The sequence below is a fragment of the Mytilus galloprovincialis genome, chromosome 5 (genome assembly GCF_965363235.1).
Source record: "Mytilus galloprovincialis chromosome 5, xbMytGall1.hap1.1, whole genome shotgun sequence".
Taxonomy (NCBI): Eukaryota; Metazoa; Mollusca; class Bivalvia; order Mytilida; family Mytilidae; genus Mytilus; species Mytilus galloprovincialis.
In genome coordinates this window covers 53,717,302-53,741,457 of record NC_134842.1, presented here as the reverse complement: position 1 = coordinate 53,741,457, position 24,156 = coordinate 53,717,302, and the positions used below count along the sequence as shown (strand labels likewise).

Sequence of the window (24,156 nt, the reverse complement as noted above, 5' to 3'; positions counted from 1 at the left end):
CTTTTTGTGCGAGTCTGTTATTTTTGCTCTCTGTGTAATGGAACTTGCCATTCTTGTTTTAGTATTAGACGTTATTGAGGTAGTCCAGTTGTTTTTATGCAGATCAGACAGTGTATCGACAGCTTGATATCAAGTACTTGAAGGTGTCAGTGTGGCTTGGTCATTCCATGCCTCCTGATCTTCAAGCATTAATATAAGTGTCACTATGTTATGCCCAACAGTCTTTATGAACTTGTTCAACTATTTCTGCCAGCCAGGCTTTAGCTAACAGCTGCTTTGGATGAATACCGTCTTTGTACAATTTGACGTTATAATACTTTTTGCAAGGCTTGTGTTTTCCTCTTGCTTGTTGTTTTCGAGCACGAAGATGATGGTTGAGTAATGGCGAGCGACTACCAAGTTCCTGGTTTGTTGTGTGGATCCACTCGTTTATGTTTTCAATTTGTTTTTGCAATTGGCTATCTTGGTCTTTAAAGGTTTCAGGGTTTTTATGTCCTTTGTACCTGTTCCATTCTGTGATAGAGTAGACTGGGATTTCAAGTATCGTTAGTTTTGAGGATGGATATTTTTTGAACAATGTGACAAATTGGCCAAGTTTGCTAATTATTTCATCTGTGAAGTGTTCCTGTTGCGATGTAAGGGTGATTTCACCTGTTTTATTCTTGGAAGTGAGGTTACATGTGCCAAGGAATATGTATACACTGATGTTGCCAAGTTAATTGTTCAATTTTTTTAACAATGTTTGACTTCAGCCAATGGTATCGATCATCAATGGTTGCTCCTCCTTTACACCACCAGATTATGTTTCTGTCCGACTTATTGACTACCTGGTCTCTGAGGTATGACCCTTTGCTATCAGAAAGGATTGCCGGGGTAAGTTGTTGCGTACCCGCAAGTGGTTTCCTTGCTGTTTGCAGAAATTTCACGAGTTTTGTCTCTGATATAAAGTTTGTTGTTATGCTTTTGTTTTGTTTACTTTATGTTTATAGAAGCGACAATGTTTATAATATATAGCAGTTGTAGATTAAACGCACTTTATTTTTCAGTCGGCCATATTGCTGTGATACGAACTTTTTTAAACTCACAGTGATACATTTTTTATTTCATTTTCGTTAAATATCTTTTTGATTTTTGATGAAATATCAAACATAATTTGGTGTAAGCTATTTGTTTTCTCTTGCTTAAAAATATGTGATAAATAGATTATTACATGTCATTTTTCATATGGTCCCTGGTATCAGCCCACGACCCATATCAAGCCCTCGGGCTAAAGCCCTCTGGCTTGATATGGGAGTCTAGGGCTGATACCAGGGCAATATGAAAAATGCCATGTAATAATCTATAATGCTTATACCGACTCTAAATAAAACTTTATGTCCTATGTCTGATAATTTTAAGAACCCATAAACTGATTTTATACACAATAATTATTATGATGTGCTCCTTGATCGGAGGGATATACACGCAAAATTCATATAAACATACATTCAGTTTCTCTCCCTTATATTTATATTCCCTTGCTATGGACGCAGAAATTATAAGACCCGCTAAACGAAAATCAGAAGAAAAGTCTTCCAAATTACTACATGTTACATTGCCCAGATCGGTGTCGGATTGGAAAACATCTGATTTGAGTCTTTTGCATATTTATTATGCCGAGGATTTCTTAGATGAACCTTATGATGTGTTATCAAAAATACCAACGCTTGTCGAACTGAATAGATTTCAAAAAGAATATATTCAAGAAGCCAACCATTTCCTCAAATTCGAGGCATCCGTTGAAAAATTACAATTGCATGGTCCGTTGATCAAATCTTCAATCACGGAACTCTATGTTGAATTGGAAAAACAACCAGAAAAGTAATTATCATCATGTGATGTGTTTTCGTTCTAATAACAATTTTCACTCCTTACGGTTTTCACTGTTGAGTTTTTATTCAGGTCTTCAGTGATCTGGAAGGTTTTTTTCACTATGGACCCAGGGCCGCTCAAAAATAAATTCAATGGGCCATTTAAAAAAATAGTGGGCCATGTTGTCAAATGAGTTGGCCATTTGAATTGACTTCTGTATAAAAATAAAAAAGTATCATTATTTTTTGGCAAAGGGGTGTTGATACTAACCTTTGTGATTTTAAATAATATCATGGATATTGTTCCTGTGATTCTGTAATTTCAATGAATATTCAATAACTTCTTCCAAAACGGACAATTAAAGATTAAAGATAACCCGTATTTACAATGTTTAAACTGGTACTGTTGCCTTGGCTTGTTCATGTTCATGGTTTTTTTTTTTAACATTAACTTTTGGGTCGATACCATACTTATTCCAGACGTTCCGTATTAGAGGACATTTCAGGCACTTCCTCTGCACTTCTTGTTTATTATAATTACTTCATCACGATGAAAAGATTAACAGTAGAGAGTACCATTAATTGATAGAACAAAACAATAATTCGCTGAAGTCATGTTAACAAAATGTCAAAACAAGCCAAAGACCAAAAAATGACAAGGACAGTTAAGCGCCTTTTATGGAGACAAAAACTATATTCATAAAAAGGCTTCGGGGGTTTTCAATCGAAATAATAGCAAGCTAAACTAAATTAAAAGATTATTAGAGTTAAATCTCGTCTGTAATAGCCAAATTTCACAAAAAAAGTTGTTTATAAAAAATTATATTATGAATGATGGTTAATTACATTTTTTGGTTTATCAGTTAGACCGCATGGTTCTATAATTACCATAGGAAAACACCAGAGACGTTAAACCGCATGGTTTTATTACCATAGGAAAACACCGAGACGTCCCAAAAATATATAGGTGCTCCTATGATTGGAGGAACATTATACAGTTGTGTACACACACATGGCGGCACAGAACACGATTGGAAATCCATTAGACGATATCTAAACGTTTCGAAACGATGGGAAAAATATCGTGCGCTACGTGGGCGCTTACATTTGTCACTCTATGCGCCATTTCTGATCAGTATGTGCTAAAGGCGCAGGGCGCACATCCTTCCCGATCACTGGTTGTTTACTCAAATTTGAAAAGCCAGGCCTCTACAATAACTTACATACCAAAATTTACTTGTCCGAATGAAATTGTTACTTGTCCAAAAATTTCTATTAAAAGTAACCTTTTTACATGTTTAGTTTTAAAGGAGCAAAACGAATTTAAACAATACACAGAATTTGATGTATTTTTTTTTAAATACTTTTCAAAAATATGAGTCAAGTACAACTGCGAAAGTAGTCATATCACAGGAATTAGGTTCTAGTTTCCATCAATGCTAGTCTCATCAGACTCTAATCATGAGGCACCATCTGATAGGCCTGTACACTCATTGGATTTGTATTCTGTTTGGTATTTTTAAGTTTAAAAAAAGTGTATTCAAATGCAAACAATAAAAAGAAGAAGATAAGCCATCATAAGGTCTGATTGCCAATGAGACAACTCTCTGCAAAAGACCAAATGACACAGAAATTAACAACTATAGGTCACCATATTGCAAGTATTGTTTTTTTTCTACTTATCATGCTTATGATCAAATATGATTTTGTGAATTTTATGGTAAATAAAGAAAAATATTTTTGTGAAAAAATTACCTGTATGGTATTTATTTTAAGGAACAGAATAAGGTAGCAAAATGAGGTACTGATTTGTCTTGGTCCCGAAATAACAAACTGTCTATCAATCAGGTCTACTAAATATGTATCCTAGGTACGGTGCAAAACTGTCTCTTAAACAATTGGAGCTGAATCTGTCGAGGTGACAAACTCTCCTGTAAAGTTACCTAATCTACAAAGCGCATCATTGATTCGGATCAGTAAGACTGGTTTCTGAGAATAGTATACCTTTTACCTGTTAAAAAGTACCTGACAAACAACCAGTTAAAATTATCGATTGCAAGTAAACATGTTGAAGAAAAAGGTTTTGCATTTGAATAAACATAATACAGAAACATGTCAAATTAATATTCGTTTTCTTGTTTTTTGTTTATAATAAATTACTTTGTTCATCAAAGTTGGATTAAATTTATTTTCTGTGAATAATTGTACTTGTCCCAACGGACAAGCTTGATACAGCTTTTACTTGTCCGACCTTTTTTCCCTCTGGTACCGGACAATCGGACAAGCTTTATTGTCGAGGCCTGAAAGCATGTCCTATCGAATGATTTCATGTATCTAGTTTTTTTGTCAAGCCTTTCTACGATTTTCAACCGTTTCCGATTACTAGCGATTTTCGTATGTCAAAAAAACGGCGTCATATGTTTTTGGTTTGAATTAAAAATTGGATCAGTTCACGGACAGGAAATGACTAAATGTATATAATCCGGAAATTAGTATTTTCTAATGTCGTGGTTCTGGTGATCGCTTGAATCATAATAAAGGTTATTCAATACTTTTCAGTACTAAATATAAATAGTAAATAGTTTTATGTTGGTTTTTCATGTACTGAAATTGTTACATTTTTATTTAATTCCGATTGACACTTTGTTTCTACAAAAGACATTATTTTTTTTGAAACAAAATGCAGTTTTAAAAATTTACGGTTTAAATGTAAAAAGTTAAGACTGTTTTCATCCTTGTGTATCAAGGATGTATTAAAAGAATTGTCAATAAAATACTGAATAAATGGATTTTGAACAGCCATTTTACATAAGAACTATGTTAATTTTAACGCGCTTGTTTGTAATAAAAATGAAAAAAAAACCACATGACAGTCACATGTCTTGAAGATCTGATGTCGGGCAGGCAGAGGATATTGCTATACTTCATGTAACCCCTCAGAATATTGCTCAACAACTTTTCTAGTGAGGCATATTTTAGGCATTTAATAAAAATGGCTAATCTGGTCAGTTTTATTAAATTTGTTCAAGCGTCTTTTAAACGACTTTGAATATTTTTTGAAGATGTAAAGTTGTAGTGTTGTTGTTGTTTCAAATATAGAAACCAAAAAACCTGCAACAATATACAATGTACGCGTTTGAAATCAAAACCGATGAAATATGGATGATACGAAAACATATGACACCACGATACCCTTCTGTCCTCATTTAGCAATGTTCAGTCCCTATCCCATAATCTGTTATAAGAACTCTGTATTTCGGTGATACCTGGAAAGACAGAAGGACACCATCATTATCCTAATAACACTTTAACCCTCTTGCTGGCAGTGGGTTTTCAAGGGTGCATTTCTGCCAGAAAATACGACAGATGTCCTACAATGATGTCATTCTATATATGACGTCACGCCAAAATAACCATTTCATTTGGAATCCATCAAAGAAAATATAAACCTGTCTATAAACTTTTGTCTTTTATTTGAAAATGATACAGAAAGAGGAGAAGCTTGCTTTAATCATTTAATTAAACATGGACATGTGTCCCTCCGGCACAGTCCTTGTGGACACATGTGTCCCTCTGGCAGCAAGAGGGTTAAATTTAAATTTTAGCACATATTGATGACTTAAACATTGATTAATAAATAATATTGCACTTGACAAGTGTGTTACAATATTTTCTCCACTTAAAACAGTGAAATTGTAATTCTAACAGCATGAACACCTAAATCGAAATACATTTTTACTTGATGATTTTTTCAAATTATTAAAATTTAACTGTTGAGAGTGAAGAAATATAATAATACACAAGTTTAATGGTGGAACCTGTTTCTCTTATGATTTTTATCCTTCCTTTTCAACATGTTCAAAGATTTGCAGATATTTGTGTTCTTTATAGATATAAAATGTATACACTTGTTATTGTCTTGTAAGAAGATGTGGTAAGAGTGCCAATGAGACAACTCTCCATCCAAGTCACAATTTGTAAAAAAAACCCATTATAAGTCGAAGTACAGACTTCAAACAGAGCCTTCAAAGTTGGCTCACACCAAACAGCAAGCTATAAATGTATGAAGGGCCCCAAAAAATTACTAGTGTTAAACTAGTCAAACAGGAAAACTAACGGTAAATATATATTTTAACAAGATAGTGAATGTGTAGTTAACTGTAACATTTATATACATTGTACCTTAACTGAATGTTTTTTTTTTTACAGTTCAAAGTGAACATTCTTTTCTTCTTTCATTGTAGGCTTGTAACCTTTAAAGTAAAAAGATTTATAATGGCACTTGATCGTCTTTTAGAAGATGTTCAGCATGCCTTCAGGAGTTTCAAGCCATATGAGGGATTATTTACTCAGTTTGTTAGTGCTTTCGCTGAGTTATGCTGTTTGGAAGCAGTGTAAGTAATTAAATGGGACAGTTATACAATGTTCAGTATGTACTGGTTGTCATTTCTACCGAAACTGTCAGACTTCTTATACAACTGTAGGTCTTTGGCCCTTGATGAGGAGATTTGACTTTTTTGCAATTTTGTCTTAAGCATGAACACTATACTTGCTATAAGTTAAAAAGCGAAATGATAAATCAACAAGAATGTGACCATAGTACACAGATGCCCCAATCATGCTATCATTTTCTATGTTCATGATCAATGCACTGTGAAGGGGTAAAAACTCTTATTTTGCATTAAAATTAGAAAGATCCTATCATCATAAAGAAAATATGTACTAAGTTTCAAGTTGATCACATGTTGATAGGACTTCATTAAAAACTACCTTGACCAAAAATTTAACCTGAAACGGGACAGACAGACAGACAAATCGAGGAACAGACACACAGATCAGATAACATAATGCCCATAAATGGGGAATGAAAAGTTATCTTGGTAGTGGTGTAACATAACACATTTGTTTGTTCTAATTTCTGTTTTATTTGTCAGTGTATGTATTGATTTATTATGTGCACTCATCATTATCTTCTCTAAGCATGCAACTTTATCCTTATGTGCATTAACCACATACAAATTTAACAGGAAACTTATAGAAAGCAATAATTGAACCCTCTCATTTTATACATGTATGCCAAACCTTCAAATTATTAGACATAATAACCCAATTTACAGTATATCTTTAACAGATTACTGTTCTGACTGGAATAATTATTGACTTTTTTTAGAACATTTATCATGTTTATACTGACTTTTACTCAGTTTTTACATCAATAAAAATACTTCATATTTACCATAGTAAATTGGATCCTTTTTCAATTTCAAATGTATTGTAAAAAGGATTTTATTTATGGATTTATGATCATTGTATATTATGATACCCCTAGTTAGTTCTATATACAATAATTAGCTACGTACATATATATTAAAATAGATAAAATAACATAACTCTCTTTTAATATATTACAAGGTTAAAATTTTGCTGTTGTTCTATGTTGCAACCAACACTTAGTAACTCTTTAATATTTTGTTTTTGGCAGAAAGTGCGGGAAAGTACAAGAAACAACTTGGCACAATCTAGCAAACTGTACTGTGATATCTGAGCCAGACTTGAGATTTTATAAATCTGGACTTGAACAAAAGAAGACAGATAACATGGTGACAGTGTTAGAGGTATGTTTGAATTTTTGTCGAGCCTTCGAATTTAGTCAAAAAAGCAAGACATAGCGATCGTACATTCTGTCGGCGTCGTCATCGTCGGTGTCGTCAGCAGCGTCCACAAATATTCACTCTGTGGTTAAAGTTTTTGAAATTTTAATAACTTTCTTGAACTATCCTGGATTTCTACCAAACTTAGACAGAAGCTTGCATTTTGTTTATGTTCATAAGATAGTACATGTAGTATCTAGAAGTAAATTTTGTAAAAACAAAATTCCATTTTTTCCGTATTCTACTTATAAATGGACTTCTGCCAGGAACCATTACATTCACTCTGTGGTTAAAGTTTTTAAAATTTTAATTACTTTCTTAAACTATCCTGGATTTGTACCAAACCTGTACAGAAGGTTGTTTATGATCATAAGATAGTATCCAGAAGTAAATTTTGTAAAAATAAAATACCAATTTTTCTGTATTTTACTTATAAATGGACTTAGTTTTTCTGCCAGGAAACATTACATTCACTTTGTGGTTAAGTTTTTATACGACCGCAAAATTTGAAAAATTTTTCGTCGTATATTGCTATCACGTTGGCGTCGTCGTCTTCGTCGTCGTCTTCGTCCGAATACTTTTAGTTTTCGCACTCTAACTTTAGTAAAAGTGAATGGAAATCTATGAAATTTTAACACAAGGTTTATGACCACAAAAGGAAGGTTGGTATTGATTTTGGGAGTTTTGGTCCCAACATTTTAGGAATTAGGGGCCAAAAAGGGCCCAAATAAGCATTTTCTTGGTTTTCGCACTATAACTTTAGTTTAAGTTAATAGAAATCTATGAAATTTTGACACAAGGTTTATGACCACAAAAGAACGGTTGGGATTGATTTTGGGAGTTTTGGTTTCAACAGTTTGGGAATTAGGGGCCAAAAAAGGGCCCAAATAAGCATTATTCTTGGTTTTCGCACAATAACTTTAGTTTAAGTAAATAGAAATCAATGAAATTTAAACACAATGTTAATGACTACAAAAGGAAGGTTGGTATTGATTTTGGGAGTTTAGGTCCCAACAGTTTAGGAATTAGGGGCCAAAAAGGGACCCAAATAAGCATTTTTCTTGGTTTTCGCACCATAACGTTAGTATAAGTAAATAGAAATCTATGAAATTTAAACACAAGGTTTATGACCATAAAAGGAAGGTTGGTATTGATTTTGGGAGTTTTGGTCCCAACATAATAAGGGGCCCAAAGGGTCCAAAATTAAACTTTGTTTGATTTCATCAAAATTGAATAATTGGGGTTCTTTGATATGCCGAATCTAACTGTCATGACTGTGTATGTAGATTCTTAACTTTTGGTCCCGTTTTCAAATTGGTCTACATTAAGGTCCAAAGGGTCCAAAATTAAACTTTGTTTGATTTTGACAAAAAATGAATCAGTTAGGTTCTTTGATATGCTGAATCTAAAAATGTACTTAGATTCTTGATTATTGGCCCAGTTTTCAAGTTGGTCAAAATCGGGGTCCAAAATTAAACTTTGTTTGATTTCATCAAAAATTGAATAAATGGGGTTCTTTGATATACAAAATCTAACTGTGTATGTAGATTCTTCATTTTTGGTCCTGTCTTCAAATTGGTCTACACTAAAGTCCAAAGGGTTCAAAATTAAACTTAGTCTGATTTTAACAAAAATTGAAATCTTGGGGTTCTTTGATATGCTGAATCCAAAAATGTACTTAGATTTTTTATTATGGGCCCAGTTTTCAAGTTGGTCCAAATCAGGATCTAAAATTATTATATTAAGTATTGTGCAATAGCAAGTCTTTTCAATTGCACAGTATTGCGCAATGGCAAGAAATATCTAATTGCACAATATTGTGAAATAGCAAATTTTTTTTAATTAGAGTTATCTTTCTTTGTCCAGAATAGTAAGCAAGAAATATCTAATTGCAAAATATTGTGCAATAGCAAGATTTTTTTTAATTGGAGTTATCTTTCTTTGTCCAGAATCAACTTAAATCTTTGTTATATACAATATACAATGTATATTCACTTTTTACTGCCAACTTATAAATTAAAATAATCTTTACCATTCAGTGATAACAAGCAGTTTTTTTACATCTTAATATTTTATGATGTATTTAAATGAGTAGTTATTGTTGCAAACTCCATTAGAAATTTTAATTGAGATTAGTTTTGGAATAAGGGAAAGGGGGATGTGATTAAAAAAATTGGGTTCAATTTTTCTCATTTGAAATTTCATAAATAAAAAAGAAAATTTCTTCAAACATTTTTTTGAGAGGATTAATATTCAACAGCATAGTGAATTGCTCTAAGAGAAAACAAAAAATTTTAAGTTCATTAGAACACATTCATTCTGTGTCAGAAACCAATGCTGTGTCAACTATTTAATCACAATCCAAATTTAGAGCTGAATCCAGCTTGAATGTTGTGTCCATACTTGCCCCAACCGTTCAGGGTTCAACCTCTGCGGTCGTATAAAGCTACGCCCTGCGGAGCATCTGGTTACAATTTTTATAACTTTTTTAAACTATCCTGGATTTGTACCAAACTTTGACTGACACATGTTTCTAATCATAATATAGTATCCAGAATCAAATTTGGTAAACAAAAATCCATTTTTCCCGTATTTTACTTATAAATAGACTTAGTTTTTCTTCAAATTAACATTACATATGATACAAATTAACATTACATATGATACAGTCTGCAGTTAAAGTTTTTAAAACATTTTTAAGATTCTTAAACTATCCTGGATTTTTACCAAACTTGGACAGAAGCTTCTGACAATCAAAAGATAGTATCGAGAAGAATATTTTTATTGATTTTTTTCATCATTTTTGTTGAGTGTGTGATTAACAGCAAAAGTAGGCGAGACACTGGGTTCCGCGGAACCCTTACAAATTTTTATTTGTTTTCATCCATAAAGTTATATGCCATTTTTTTTAAGCATCAGTAGTTTTACCATAACTTTTCAATTTACAATATAGCAGTAGAACTACCATACACATGATACAGGTAGATATTTACTACTGTGTACATTCCAGGGATCTCCATGGATGAAAATTGAACGATGGAGGAACTTTCACATTACAAACCATGTCTACGCTGTACAGTGTAGCGCGATCGGAAGTATTTTATCCCTCTATACAAGGAATGGTGAACATGCTAAATCATTGCTTATTTAAATTATATTTATTTGAATTTTCATTATAGAATTAGAAGTATCAATATTTTCATTTATTGCTGTTTTTAACCATTCAAATGCCAAGTCTTCATGGTCCCCCTTTAGTCGAGAATGACCAAAAGCTGTCATGAAGGTCCCCATGTAGATTTCTTGTATTTTTGGTAATTGTTATGGGGGTTAAAAATCAAATGATGTGGAGCTTATTTTTCATGGACAGTTGTCAAATTCAGAACCCATTACCGGTATGGCTGATTTGCAGCAACAACAAAACGATTCGTACGGGTTATGTAAAAGGTTAAAGAGATTTGTAAAGCAAACATTGACAAATGAAAACGTTTTTAATGACTTTATCTGGCAAATTGATGCTGTGCAACATGCATCTTTCGAGTCTGAATAGAAACCGGAAACGCGGATGTATCAATTTGATTGTAATATACGAAATGAATTCGGAATTACGATACGATATTTCTTTACAGGAAATATTTAAGGTTTTACTTTTAAACTTTTAAAGTAATTCTAAATTGTCGTTACAGCAGTATTTAAGTTATTTGCAATGAAATAATATTTACTGTTTTGCGTCTTATTTTGTACTTCTTAAAAAAAGGGAGATGCTGATTGCGTATGTCAAAATAAAGCACGTGTTCGACTTGTTAAACTGTTTTCTTTGTAACTGAATTATTATTTTTTTTATGTAATCTAAATTATCATAATCATTTGCTAAAACTTGATTAATTCGACAAATGGATCGTCTATCCTCAGATAGTATTCTCCTGTGTGGTTTGTTGATCTGCCTGTACAAGCTCGGGTACAAGTGATTAGAGATCTTAATCCGGATATCCCCCAGGCGTTAGAACTGTATTGGATTATAACATAAAAAGCCTAAGGGTTATGCAATTACATGCATTTGATTATAATTGATAAAAAATGGCGTCGGGCTGCAAAAAACGATGAAGTTTTGAACGATGGCGGAAGACAATTTAACGATGGCGCAAGTCATTTGACGATGGCGCAAGACATTAGAACGATGGCGGGGCGCCATCGTTAAACAGGCCATGGAGATCCCTGCATTCAGAAATGCTGGCATGGATCTGTTATTGCAATTATTAAATAGTTTACAAAATTGTGAGGTTATTTGTTGCAAATTCTAATAATACTCCATACAACATGTATAAAATTAACAAATATATTTGCTATCATAATTAGAAATGACATTTTTTGTTGAGAGTGCATCTTTTAAAGCAAGACTAAGCGATCTAACAATTTGGCAATAGTGTCCACAAATATTCACTCTGTCGTTAAAAGTTTTTGAAATTTTAATATAAACTTTTTGAAAATATCCCTGATTTTTACCAAACTTGAACAGAGTCTTATTGATGATCATAAGATAATATCCAGGAGAAAATTTTGGAAAAAAAATCTTGTTTTTCGGTATTCAACATATAAATGGACTTTGTTTTTCTGCCAGTAAACATTATCTTTTTTGCAGTTTTCACTTGCACATTTTCCAATGATGATAACTTCAATAAAACATTTCTTCATTTAAAGTTTTACTCATGTATGCATGTTATATTTGCCATTGAGAAATGATATTTTTTTAATTAGAATTGTTCTTTGATAATTAATTGAACTGTAAGAAATGTAATATTGAGGTGTAACCATTATTCAGATTTGAAATTTGATAAACACACATTTGATTTACTGATATATATTTAAGAAAGCTCTATGACAGTTAAACATTTTAAAATAAATTAGAAAGTGCTTACACAGATTCAGCTGCCTAAATTTACAATTATTTATTTATCTATTTACAAGTATTATCGTTCATATAGATATACATGTACTAAGTTGATTTCCGTTGCTTAATGGATTTTATATAATTGTTCAAGATTTATGAAAGTCAATAATGTTAAGCTGATCTCCAACTTATTTTATTGTTTATGAGATAGCTTCCTCAAATAACCAGGTCAAATCTAAATAGTTCATCAAAGAATAAACCAGAAACAGATGTTTACTCTAATAGCCATCATTTTTACTATGTTTATATTTAGAAATGCAAATAATTTAACATTTTTTACTATGTTTATATTTAGAAATGCAAATAATTTAACATTTTTACTATGTTTATATTTAGAAATGCAAATAATTTAACATTTTTTACTATGTTTATATTTAGAAATGCAAATAATTTTACATTTTTACTATGTTTATATTTAGAATGCAAATAATTTAACATTTTTTACTATGTTTATATTTAGAAATGCAAATAATTAAAATAATTTTATGCAATTTTTTCCATATTGTCTATGATTACTAATTCAATGATTCTTTATTAAAAGAGAGTTTAAATAAAGAACAGATTCTGTCTTTTTCAACTTTAAATGTTTATTTGTCAAGGGAAATTTCAGTAGCTGTTAAAGGTAATGCCAACGATTTGGAAAAACTACAATTTTTGATTTCCATAGGACTGCATTATGAAAAAAATATCTCATCATATAACTAGGCACCATACTTATAATTTTGAGCGTCTCACAAGCTTTTCCACTTCATATTACTCAAATCAAAATGGTAATATGCAAAATAATTTATCTATTTATTAATTTAAAATTAATAAATTAAAATTGTATTGGAACTTTTATTTAAAAATAAGGAAGTAAAATTCAAGAAAGTGTCCTTACATTTATATACAATAATTATGGAAAAAAATATGAAAAATTGAATATCCTTAGAATAATACATTCTAAGAACCATTTAACTTTTAAAAAATTTAAATATTATCACACAATGACCTTAAAATTCAAATAATTATTAAATAATTAAAATGGTGTATATAATTGTAGGCATCAAGAAACAGCAGACATAGCCACAGTAGAAATCAACAGGTATAATAGTATAAAATCTTTCACATCAAGTTCTGCATAAAACACCTATGCATGACAGAAAAAAAACCTTTAACAGTTCAAAAATTTACATGTAGCACAAACATATGATCATAACAGCAGCTCATGCTTGGGAGTACATGCCTGTAGTGTTGCACTTTCTACTTTTTACCAATACAGCACACTCAAATTATCCTTAGAAATAAGAAGTATATTGGGTATCCATCCATGAAGGTTTGGATGGGGTTAAATGATTAAAGAATAATGCACTTAAAAAATGAAGATTAGAGAATAACGGGCAAGAAAAATGAAGATTAGAGAAAAAAGGGGTTAATTTTTTGAAGATTAGAGAAAAAAGGAGTTATTTTTTTAAATATTAGAGAAAAAAGGGGTGAAAATTAAATGTTTACAAAATAACAGACCCCCCCCCCCCCCCCCCCCCCATCCAGACCCTCATCCATGACACAAAATCAGCACATGTGCAGCAATGCAAAAAACAAAACAACACTTTCATTGCTGTTTCTTCATTTCAGTATCAGTTTGTCCTTGCTTTAGGTGTATAGATATTATGATTTGTATTTTCATGTTTGTATATTGATATGAGTAATGCCAGCATGAATATATGTTAAGTAGTGTCTCTTCATGTTTGTATATTGATATGAGTAATGCCAGCATGAATATTTGATATGAGTAATGCCAACATGAATAGATGTTAAGTAGTGTCTCTTCATGTTTGTATATTGATATGAGTAATGCCAGCATGAATAGATGTTAAGTAGTGTCTCTTCATGTTTGTATATTGATATGAGTAATGCCAACATGAATAGATGTTAAGTAGTGTCTCTTCATGTTTGTATATTGATATGAGTAATGCCAGCATGAATAGATGTTAAGTAGTGTCTCTTCTCTTCATGTTTGTATATTGATCTGAGTAATGCCAGCATGAATATATGTTAAGTAGTGTCTCTTCATGTTTGTATATTGATCTGAGTAATGCCAGCATGAATAGATGTTAAGCAGTGTCTCTTCATGTTTGTATATTGATCTGAGTAATGCCAACATGAATAGATGTTAAGCAGTGTCTCTTCATGTTTGTATATTGATATGAGTAATGCCAACATGAATAGATGTTAAGCAGTGTCTCTTCATGGTTGTATATTGATATGAGTAATGCCAACATGAATAGATGTTAAGTAGTGTCTCTTCATGGTTGTATATTGATATGAGTAATGCCAACATGAATAGATGTTAAGTAGTGTCTCTTCATGGTTGTATATTGATATGAGTAATGCCAACATGAATAGATGTTAAGTAGTGTCTCTTCATGGTTGTATATTGATATGAGTAATGCCAACATGAATAGATGTTAAGTAGTGTCTCTTCATGGTTGTATATTGATATGAGTAATGCCAGCTTGAATAGATGTTAAGTAGTGTCTCTTCATGGTTGTATATTGATCTGAGTAATGCCAGCATGAATAGATGTTAAGTAGTGTCTCTTCATGGTTGTATATTGATATGAGTAATGCCAGCATGAATAGATGTTAAGTAGTGTCTCTTCATGGTTGTATATTGATCTGAGTAATGCCAGCATGAATAGATGTTAAGTAGTGTCTCTTCATGGTTGTATATTGATCTGAGTAATGCCAGCATGAATAGATGTTAAGTAGTGTCTCTTCATGGTTGTATATTGATATGAGTAATGCCAGCATGAATAGATGTTAAGTAGTGTCTCTTCATGGTTGTATATTGATATGAGTAATGCCAGCATGAATAGATGTTAAGTAGTGTCTCTTCATGGTTGTATATTGATATGAGTAATGCCAGCATGAATAGATGTTAAGTAGTGTCTCTTCATGGTTGTATATTGATATGAGTAATGCCAGCATGAATAGATGTTAAGTAGTGTCTCTTCATGGTTGTATATTGATATGAGTAATGCCAGCATGAATAGATGTTAAGTAGTGTCTCTTCATGGTTGTATATTGATATGAGTAATGCCAACATGAATAGATGTTAAGTAGTGTCTCTTCATGGTTGTATATTGATATGAGTAATGCCAGCATGAATAGATGTTAAGTAGTGTCTCTTCATGGTTGTATATTGATATGAGTAATGCCAGCATGAATAGATGTTAAGTAGTGTCTCTTCATGTTTGTATATTGATATGAGTAATGCCAGCATGAATAGATGTTAAGTAGTGTCTCTTCATGGTTGTATATTGATATGAGTAATGCCAGCATGAATAGATGTTAAGTAGTGTCTCTTCATGTTTGTATATTGATATGAGTAATGCCAGCATGAATAGATGTTAAGTAGTGTCTCTTCATGGTTGTATATTGATATGAGTAATGCCAGCATGAATAGATGTTAAGTAGTGTCTCTTCATGGTTGTATATTGATCTGAGTAATGCCAGCATGAATAGATGTTAAGTAGTGTCTCTTCATGGTTGTATATTGATATGAGTAATGCCAGCATGAATAGATGTTAAGTAGTGTCTCTTCATGGTTGTATATTGATATGAGTAATGCCAGCATGAATAGATGTTAAGTAGTGTCTCTTCATGTTTGTATATTGATATGAGTAATGCCAGCATGAATAGATGTTAAGTAGTGTCTCTTCATGGTTGTATATTGATATGAGTAATGCCAGCATGAATAGATGTTAAGTAGTGTCTCTTCATGTTTGTATATTGATATGAGTAATGCCAGCATGAATAGATGTTAAGTAGTGTCTCTTCATGTTTGTATATTGATATGAGTAATGCCAGCATGAATATATGTTAAGTAGTGTCTCTTCATGGTTGTATATTGATCTGAGTAATGCCAGCATGAATAGATGTCTGTATATTGATATGAGTAATGCCAGCATGAATAGATGTTAAGTAGTGTCTCAGTTGAATGAAAACAGTATGTTATTTAAAACATAGTCTATTTTACTAGAGCTGGTATTTGTATTTTTTTAATCTCAAAATAATACTAAATTGAATTTAAAAGTGCAAAAAATTGAGTTTCTTAACAAATCTTTTTAAGATACAATCATGCTATAACCTTTTCCAGCCACACATAACTATGGTGACATGCATGGAAATGAAAGCATTTACAAAATTGAAGTACACAAGATATTTGGACCTGCTATGAATGTTATGTATTCAGAGTATGCTGTGACAGACACTATGGAATATGAAAATAGGAAGATGTGCTATGATTGTAAATGAGTTAACTATCCACCAAAGTTCAAATGAAGTGAATTTAACCAATTGTAGACAACGGGACTGCCTTCAATAATGAGAAAAACCAATACTGTAAATGGTCAACTCTAAAGGGCTCTGACATGAAAAAACTGAAACAATTCAATTCAGAAAACTTAACAGTCTAATTTAAACCAAAACAATTTACCAAAAACCAAATATGACAGACATAAACAATGAACACTGAACTACTGATAAACGCTCATGACATTGGATGCCTGTCATGATTTATAAACATGATAAAGGTCGACAATAGTGGCTACACAGTGACTTTATTAAAAATTTGGGTTAACTGCAAAGAATGCTTTAGTTATTGTGTCAGTCATAGACTTTACAGGTCAGAATTAATGATTCTTCAATTTTTTTTTTAGAAATGTATTACAAAATTAACAGAAATTGAAGGGACTGAATATATTTTTACAGGACTTGTCCTGTCTGTCATGTACTAATTTAGAGTACTGCAATCATGGCTATGTCACTTAATTAGTTGTGAAAGAGGTGAAATGGTCTTTTATCTTCAAATTTAAAACAATTATCAAGATTTAATTTTACATATTTAATTTATTGTCTTTATTTCTAGGTTAAGAACACAATACAAGTTAGAAAAGTAAGAAGAAGATCGAGAGAACCTTCACCTAAAATTTTCGCTCTGGATGATTCAAGTTCTAGTTCATCTGGTACATGTTCATGGCCAACAGATGGTGAACAAGAAGCTGTTCGCCCTCTTATAGAAAGAATTGCTAATACAAGAGTTCTTGGACAACATGGTGGTGAGCTGCTTTTAGATCTGAAAAGATACCAAGAATCAACAACAGAATCACAATTGACCATGCCAGGCATAATTATTGACAAGACAAAGGTAAACTTTTTTAACCAAAAATAATTTTACCACATCTGTTTTTGAGGTAAGGGGCAGGGTTTTGGCCCTACAAACTAGATTAATCTGCCACACTCTGTAGTTTGAATTTTTTTACATTGAAGGGGAAAGCTTATAATCTTAAATTTTTTTCAAGATTATTAGAGATTATTAATTGTAATCAGCGATCAGGCTAGTGAGCAACTAGGGAAAAGAAGTCATTTCTCTTTGCCCAACAGTTTCAAGGGATACCTAGTCGCCCTTTTTTACCTAGTTGATGAAACTGCAATTGTTTTATTTCTTCAGAAAAGAGGTGAAAGCATTTACTGCTGGTATTTGTTTTTTTGCTTGGAGAGGCATTTTGTTTGGCAAAATCAGTTCTATTGAACGTGATGGAAATTTTTCGATCTTCAATGAGATCACCTGCTTTTTTTTTACCTGTGTAACTCAAAAGTTAATATAAGTTTTACCCTTGTCTGTCTGTTTGTCAGTCTGTATGTACATCTCAGCATTGGTTTCTGTTTTCTTTGTTTAGTTTGCCTCGACCTAAAATGCCTTTTCTTTAACTTTTAGTTCACTTCATGGACATGTCTTATCTTTTGAGGATTTAAATGCCAAACCTAGGCCTAGGGGTATAATGTGTTTTGGTCTGTCATCAGTTTGTCTGTCAGTGCCTCCATTCTTTTGTCTGTCCTGCTGCAGGTTAAATTTTTTGGTCAAGATAGTTTTTGATGAAGTTGCTGTCCAATCAACATGAAACTTAGTACACATGTTCCCTATGATATGACCTTTCTACTTTTAATGCCATATTAGAGTTTTGACCCTAATTTCACCAGCCACTAAACATAGAAAATGAAGTGTAAGTGGGGCAACCATGTACTAGGGACATTTTCCTGTGTACAGGATAAATTATTTTATGGTGACCAAAGAGTCAATGTCACTTTTAAAAGTTTTAAAAATTACCTAAATTGAAGAAACACTAATCATGCTAAAATACTGTTTTTAATATGTTTTAAAAATAAGTTAAACAGCAGTTGGTTTTTCTTGTTTTGGAATTTTTTTCAAATTTCGAAATCCTCTGGTTTTTTCATTTGAATGCCTTCAAAAATTTTGCCCATTGATCCCCATTTTTCTTTTTATAAATCTTTTACATGTAAAATTATAAGCCAGTTGTTAAAGTCTTATAAAATCTTATTTATTTTTTAATAGTTTGTATGAAAAATCAAGAGAAAACATTTTCCCGCCAAATTTTCAATGCCTTAGATCTATTAGAAAAACAGCGCATTGACCTCTACATTTTTTTTGCTTTTTTTATACAACCGCAAAAATTGAAAAATTTTTGGTCGTATATTGGTATGACGTTGGCGTCGTCGTCTGAATATATTTGGTTTTCGCACTATAACTTTAGTATAAGTAAATAGAAATCTATGAAATTTAAACACAGGTTCATGACCATAAAAGGGAGGTTGGGGTTGATTTTGGGAGTTTTGGTTCGAACAGTTTAGGAATTAGGGGCCAAAAAGGGCCCAAATAAGCATTTTTCTTGGTTTTCGCACAATAACTTTAGTATAAGTGAACAGAAATCTATGACATTTTAAAATAAGGTTTATGACCACAAAAGGAAGGTTGGGATTGATTTTGGGAGTTTTGGTCCCAACAATTTAGAAATTAGGGGCCAAAAAAAGGTCCCAAATAAGCATTTTTCTTGGTTTTTGCACACTTACTTTAGTATAATTTAATAGAAATCTATGCAATTTTAACACAAGGTTTATGACCACAAAAGGAAGGTTTGGATTGATTTTGGGATTTTTGGTCCCAACAGTTTAGGAATTAGGGGCCAAAAGGGGCCAAAATTAAACTTTATTATTTTATTTATTATTATTACTTTAACTGTTAAGCCAGTTTTTGTTATATCTATTTTGCGTGACTGTATTTATGCATCCCGTCATACTTTGAACGACAAAATTATTTCATGTCTACCTGTGCGAATTTCAAACGCGCAATTTTCACCAGTACTCAAAACCCTACTTCCTTGATGGGTGCATTTTACATAGACAAATAAAATCGTATAATATAATCAAAATGAGGATGTTAATTTGATGTGTGCTTCTTCGTTACATTTGTTGTTTTTATAGTGATTAATATGATAACACAATGTTGACTGCTGTACCCCTATTTTTGACATTTTTACCTATTGTGTCTGTTTGTTTTGTTCACGCATCGTTGACAATATAATGGAATTTGATGTGACTGTCATACAAGTGAGAGGTTTAGCTAGCTATAAAACCAGGTTCAATCCACCATTTTCTACATTTGAAAATGCCTGTACCAAGTCAGGAATATGACAGTTCTTGTCCATTCATTTTTGATGCGTTTTGTTATTTGATTTTGCCATGTGATTATGGACTTTCCGAATTGATTTTCCTCTGAGTTCAGTATTTTTGTGATTTTACTTTTTGATTAGATAAAAAATGAATTATTGGGGTTCTTTGATATGCCAAATCTAACCGTGTATTTAGATTCTTAATTTTTGGTCCTGTTTTCAAATTGTATTGTGCACAGTATTGTGCAATAGCAAGAAATTTTCAATTGCACAGTATTATGTAATAGCAAGAAATCTTCAATTGCACAGTATTGCGCAATAGCAAGAAATATCTACTTGCACAGTATTGCGCAATAGCAAGAAATTTTCAATTGCACAGTTTTGCGCAATAGCAAGAAATATTCAATTGCACAGTATTGTCCTGTTTTCAAATTGGTCTAGTCATTAAGGTCCAAAGGGTCAAAAATTAAACTTTGTTTGATTTCAACAAAAATTTAATATTTGGGGTACTTCAATATGCTGAATCTAACCATGTATTTAGATTTTTAATATTTGGGCCGGGTTATCAAATTGGTCCACATTAAGGTTAAAAGGGTCTAAAATTGAACATTATTTGATTTTATCAAAAATTGAATTCTTGGGGTTCTATGATATGCTGAATCTAACAATGTATTTAGATTTTGAATATTGAACCATAATAGGTAAATGTCCAATTAAAATTTTGTAAGATTAAGTTCTTAGACCACATTCATTCTGTGTCAGAAACCTATGTTGTGTCAACTATTTAATCACAATCCAAATTCAGAGCTGTATCCAGCTTAAATGTTGTGTCCATACTTGCCCCAACGGTTCAGGGTTCGACCTCTGTGGTCGTATAAAGCTGTGCCCTGTGGAGCATCTGGTAATTCCTTAATTAATCCCTTATCAATATATAGTAGTGTTATGGAAAACTAATTATTTTTAAACTGAGTAGCGAACTTCCTTAAGGAGGCTTATTGTTGTTTTCAAATAAGCTGTACATAAACTAAATAATTGTAAAATTTAAGTGATTTCTGTAATTTAGTTCTTTTTTTATTTCGATATACCTATATTTCTCCCATTAGTTCAACAGAAAAAAAAGGGCGTTGACAAAAATGTATGTTTCTTTGGGAGGCAGAATGGGAAATGAACAGTGACCACATTCTTTTATTCCATTTTTCTATTAGGGCTATTCGAGAAAAAAATTTAAGGGGGGGTTGGAAGGCAGTTTTTGTCAGCACCCGCCACCCAGAAAATTGTAATTGAGAATTATAGTGCATTATAGTGTGAAAAGTTGTTCTGATACCCATCACCCATTTATTATTAATATAATGTGCCTTCCAACCCCCCCCCCCCCCCCCCCCCTACATTTTTTTCTGGAATAGCCCTTAAGTATATGATAAAGTTCATTTATAGAAAAATATGCTGAAATCCTATATTTAAAAAAAAAATTGATTAACACCTGCGAGCCCCCTCAAGAGTGTTTGGTAATTTTATGTACTTTTTAATCTATAATTTCAGGTAATTTTCACTGTGCTTGTTATGTCAAGGATTCATCTGGACAAACTGAAAAACAATCAACTACTTCAAAATGATGACCGAGCAGTAATCTACTATTCTAAGCCTTTAGATATTTTATCAGAGGAATCAAGATCTGTTTTGATAGAAAATTTTATGAGACTTAACAATGTGTAATCTTTTTTGAAAGTGTTCAAGACTTACTTGTTAAACTAGAAATAATGTTTTGTGTCATGTGAAAATTGGTGAAGGAGTAGGTTCAGAAGGACCCCCTTTTGGCCCCAGCATATAGCTGTTTTACAAAATTGTTTAAATGTCAGGCCAAAAAAAATATATGTCTGTTTCCTGCTTCCGACCGACCCTGGATCAAAACTCCCAAACCTAGATTTTTTTTTTAATTCCGGAAAAAAATCGTTTCCGGTCCGATCTGGATCTGTATCATACAATGCCTAAACAATAAAAATGGCTGCTCCCAGCACAAATGTGCTACAACTAAGGTTTAAAAAATATTGGCACTGGGAGAAGAAATCAATCAAAGCTTCTTTTAAGAGATTACACACCTTTGGGTACAGGAACAAAACCTAACCTGACATTGAACCGACTGACTGCAAGGAGTGCAAAAAAGAAAAAAACTAATAATAATAAAAAAAAAAATATTCCCGACCTACAGACAATGACAGACCCTGATTTATTTGCTATGGCAACAGGAAACAGACATATATATTTTTTTTTGGCCTAAACTATAAGCTATTAATTGGAAAGTAGAATCCTTCTGTTACATAAATATGGGCTGATTTAGACAATACAATGCACATTTATTGGGTACTAGCATCATTAAGTAATGCTAAATTACTGAAATCTTTACAATTTTAGCATTTGAGTTAATTTTTAGACAGTTTCCGGCTTATGGATGTGGCCTCATTTATGTTCATTCCTTATATCTAAATATAAATTGTATTTGATAAAGGTTGAGGATGAACACAGATACAGCCACCTTTATTTTTGGTAAACACCATTTTGATAAAAGACATATTATGGCATATTTTCTAAGAAAAATTATATTTAAGCTTGAATTTGAGGGTCTTTAATGAATAGTTCAGTTCAAATCTTTCACATATATTAATTAAATCTACCAGCGTAGTTACTCAAGTGTTTCAAAAGTGTCCAAAATCTTTCTTAAGATGAACCTGAAATTTGGGGCCAAAATCGGCCTATACTGGACCTACTCCTTTATGTGAATTGAAGTAAGCAGTAATATCAATATCAAAGACTTGTGACAGTTTTATGTATTTTGATAGGGTATATTCTGTTATTCTGAAAGATCTATCTAAAGTAAAAAGACTCTGTTTATTGCAGTAACATTTAATTCTTATTGCAATTGATTTATTATTAAATTTTATTAATCTTCCAATTTTCACAATATTTACTTGAACTTGAAAACTAACAGGTGTACCTAGCATTTCATTGTAAAATTGTTAATTTATGTACCTGTTAAAATTTTTACAATTTCATTTAAATTTCTATGTGGATAATTTTTCATAATGAAATGTGTCTTGCTTGTCATTATATTTATTTAGTATTAGTTGTATACCATGGGTCACTGATTAAGGTTCAGTTATTGTGGTGTAAGCAAAAGTCAAATAGATTTGATTAATGGAATGATAATATGGTGTGCATGCATGACTGTCAGGTTTTATGTGACCTTGACCTAATTTTCACCGTTCATAAGACATTGTTTTAAAAGTTTTTATAAGACCGAAAAATTGAAAATTTTTTGGTCGTATATTGGTGAAGGTTGGGATCGATTTTGGGTGTTTTGGTCCCAACAGTTTAGGAATTAGGGGCCAAAAAGGGCCCAAATAAGCATTTTTCTTGGTTTCGCACAATAACTTTAGTATAAGTAAAAAGAAATCTATGAAATTTTAACATAAGGTCTATGACCACAAAAGGAAGGTTGGGATAGATTTTGGGAGTTTTAGTCCCAACAGTTTAGGAATTAGGGGCCAAAGAAAGGTCCCAAATAAGCATTTTTCTTGGTTGTTGCACATTAACTTTAGTATTGATAAATAGAAATCTATGAAATTTTAACACAAGGTTTATGACAACAAAAGGAAGGTTTGGATTGATTTTTGGAGTTTTGGTCCTAAAGAATTAGGGGCCAAAAGGGTCCATAATTAAACTTTGTTTGATTTCATCAAAAAATGAATTATTGGGGTTCTTTGATATGCCAAATCTAACTGTGCATTCAGATTCTTAATTTTTGGTCCTGTTTTCAAATTGGTCTACATTAAGGTCCAAAGGGTCCAAAATTAAACTAATCTTGATTTTAACAAAAATTGAATTATTTGGGTTCTTTGATATGCTGAATCTAAACATGTACTTTTATTTTTTACGATTTTTGATTATGGGCCCAGTTTTCAAGTTGGTCGAAATCGGGGTCCAAAATTATTATATTAAGTATTGTGCAATAGCAAGAAATTTTCAATTGCACAGTATTCCACAATAGCAAGAAATCTTCAATTGCACAGTATTGTGCAATAGCAAGAAGTTTTCAATTGCACATTATATTGCAATAGTAAGAAATCTTCAATTGCACAGTATTGTGCAATAGCAAGAAATCTTCAATTGCACAGTATTGCACAATAGCAAGAAATATCTAATTGC

The 24,156-nt window shown here is 32.0% G+C and overlaps 1 protein-coding gene across 1 annotated transcript; it reads left to right on the top strand.

Moving 5' to 3' along the window:
- The first annotated feature begins 1,528 nt into the window (after positions 1-1,528).
- LOC143076038 (uncharacterized) lies at positions 1,529-22,500 on the top strand. The gene is made up of 6 exons (XM_076251658.1): positions 1,529-1,860; positions 6,095-6,244; positions 7,333-7,465; positions 13,489-13,530; positions 17,358-17,636; positions 21,496-22,500. The coding sequence occupies exons 2-6, from the start codon at positions 6,126-6,128 to the stop codon at positions 21,667-21,669; spliced, it is 747 nt and encodes a 248-aa protein (XP_076107773.1). The 5' UTR covers positions 1,529-1,860; positions 6,095-6,125; the 3' UTR covers positions 21,670-22,500.
- Positions 22,501-24,156: the final 1,656 nt, after the last annotated feature.

Excerpts from the sequence above, each read along its gene's own strand:
- LOC143076038 (XM_076251658.1), top strand. The coding sequence starts at position 6,126 with ATGGCACTTGATCGTCTTTTAGAAGATGTTCAGCATGCCTTCAGGAGT. Across the intron at positions 7,466-13,488 it reads ACATGGTGACAGTGTTAGAG|GCATCAAGAAACAGCAGACA; the intron begins GTATGTTTGAAT and ends ATATAATTGTAG. Across the intron at positions 17,637-21,495 it reads TAATTATTGACAAGACAAAG|GTAATTTTCACTGTGCTTGT; the intron begins GTAAACTTTTTT and ends CTATAATTTCAG.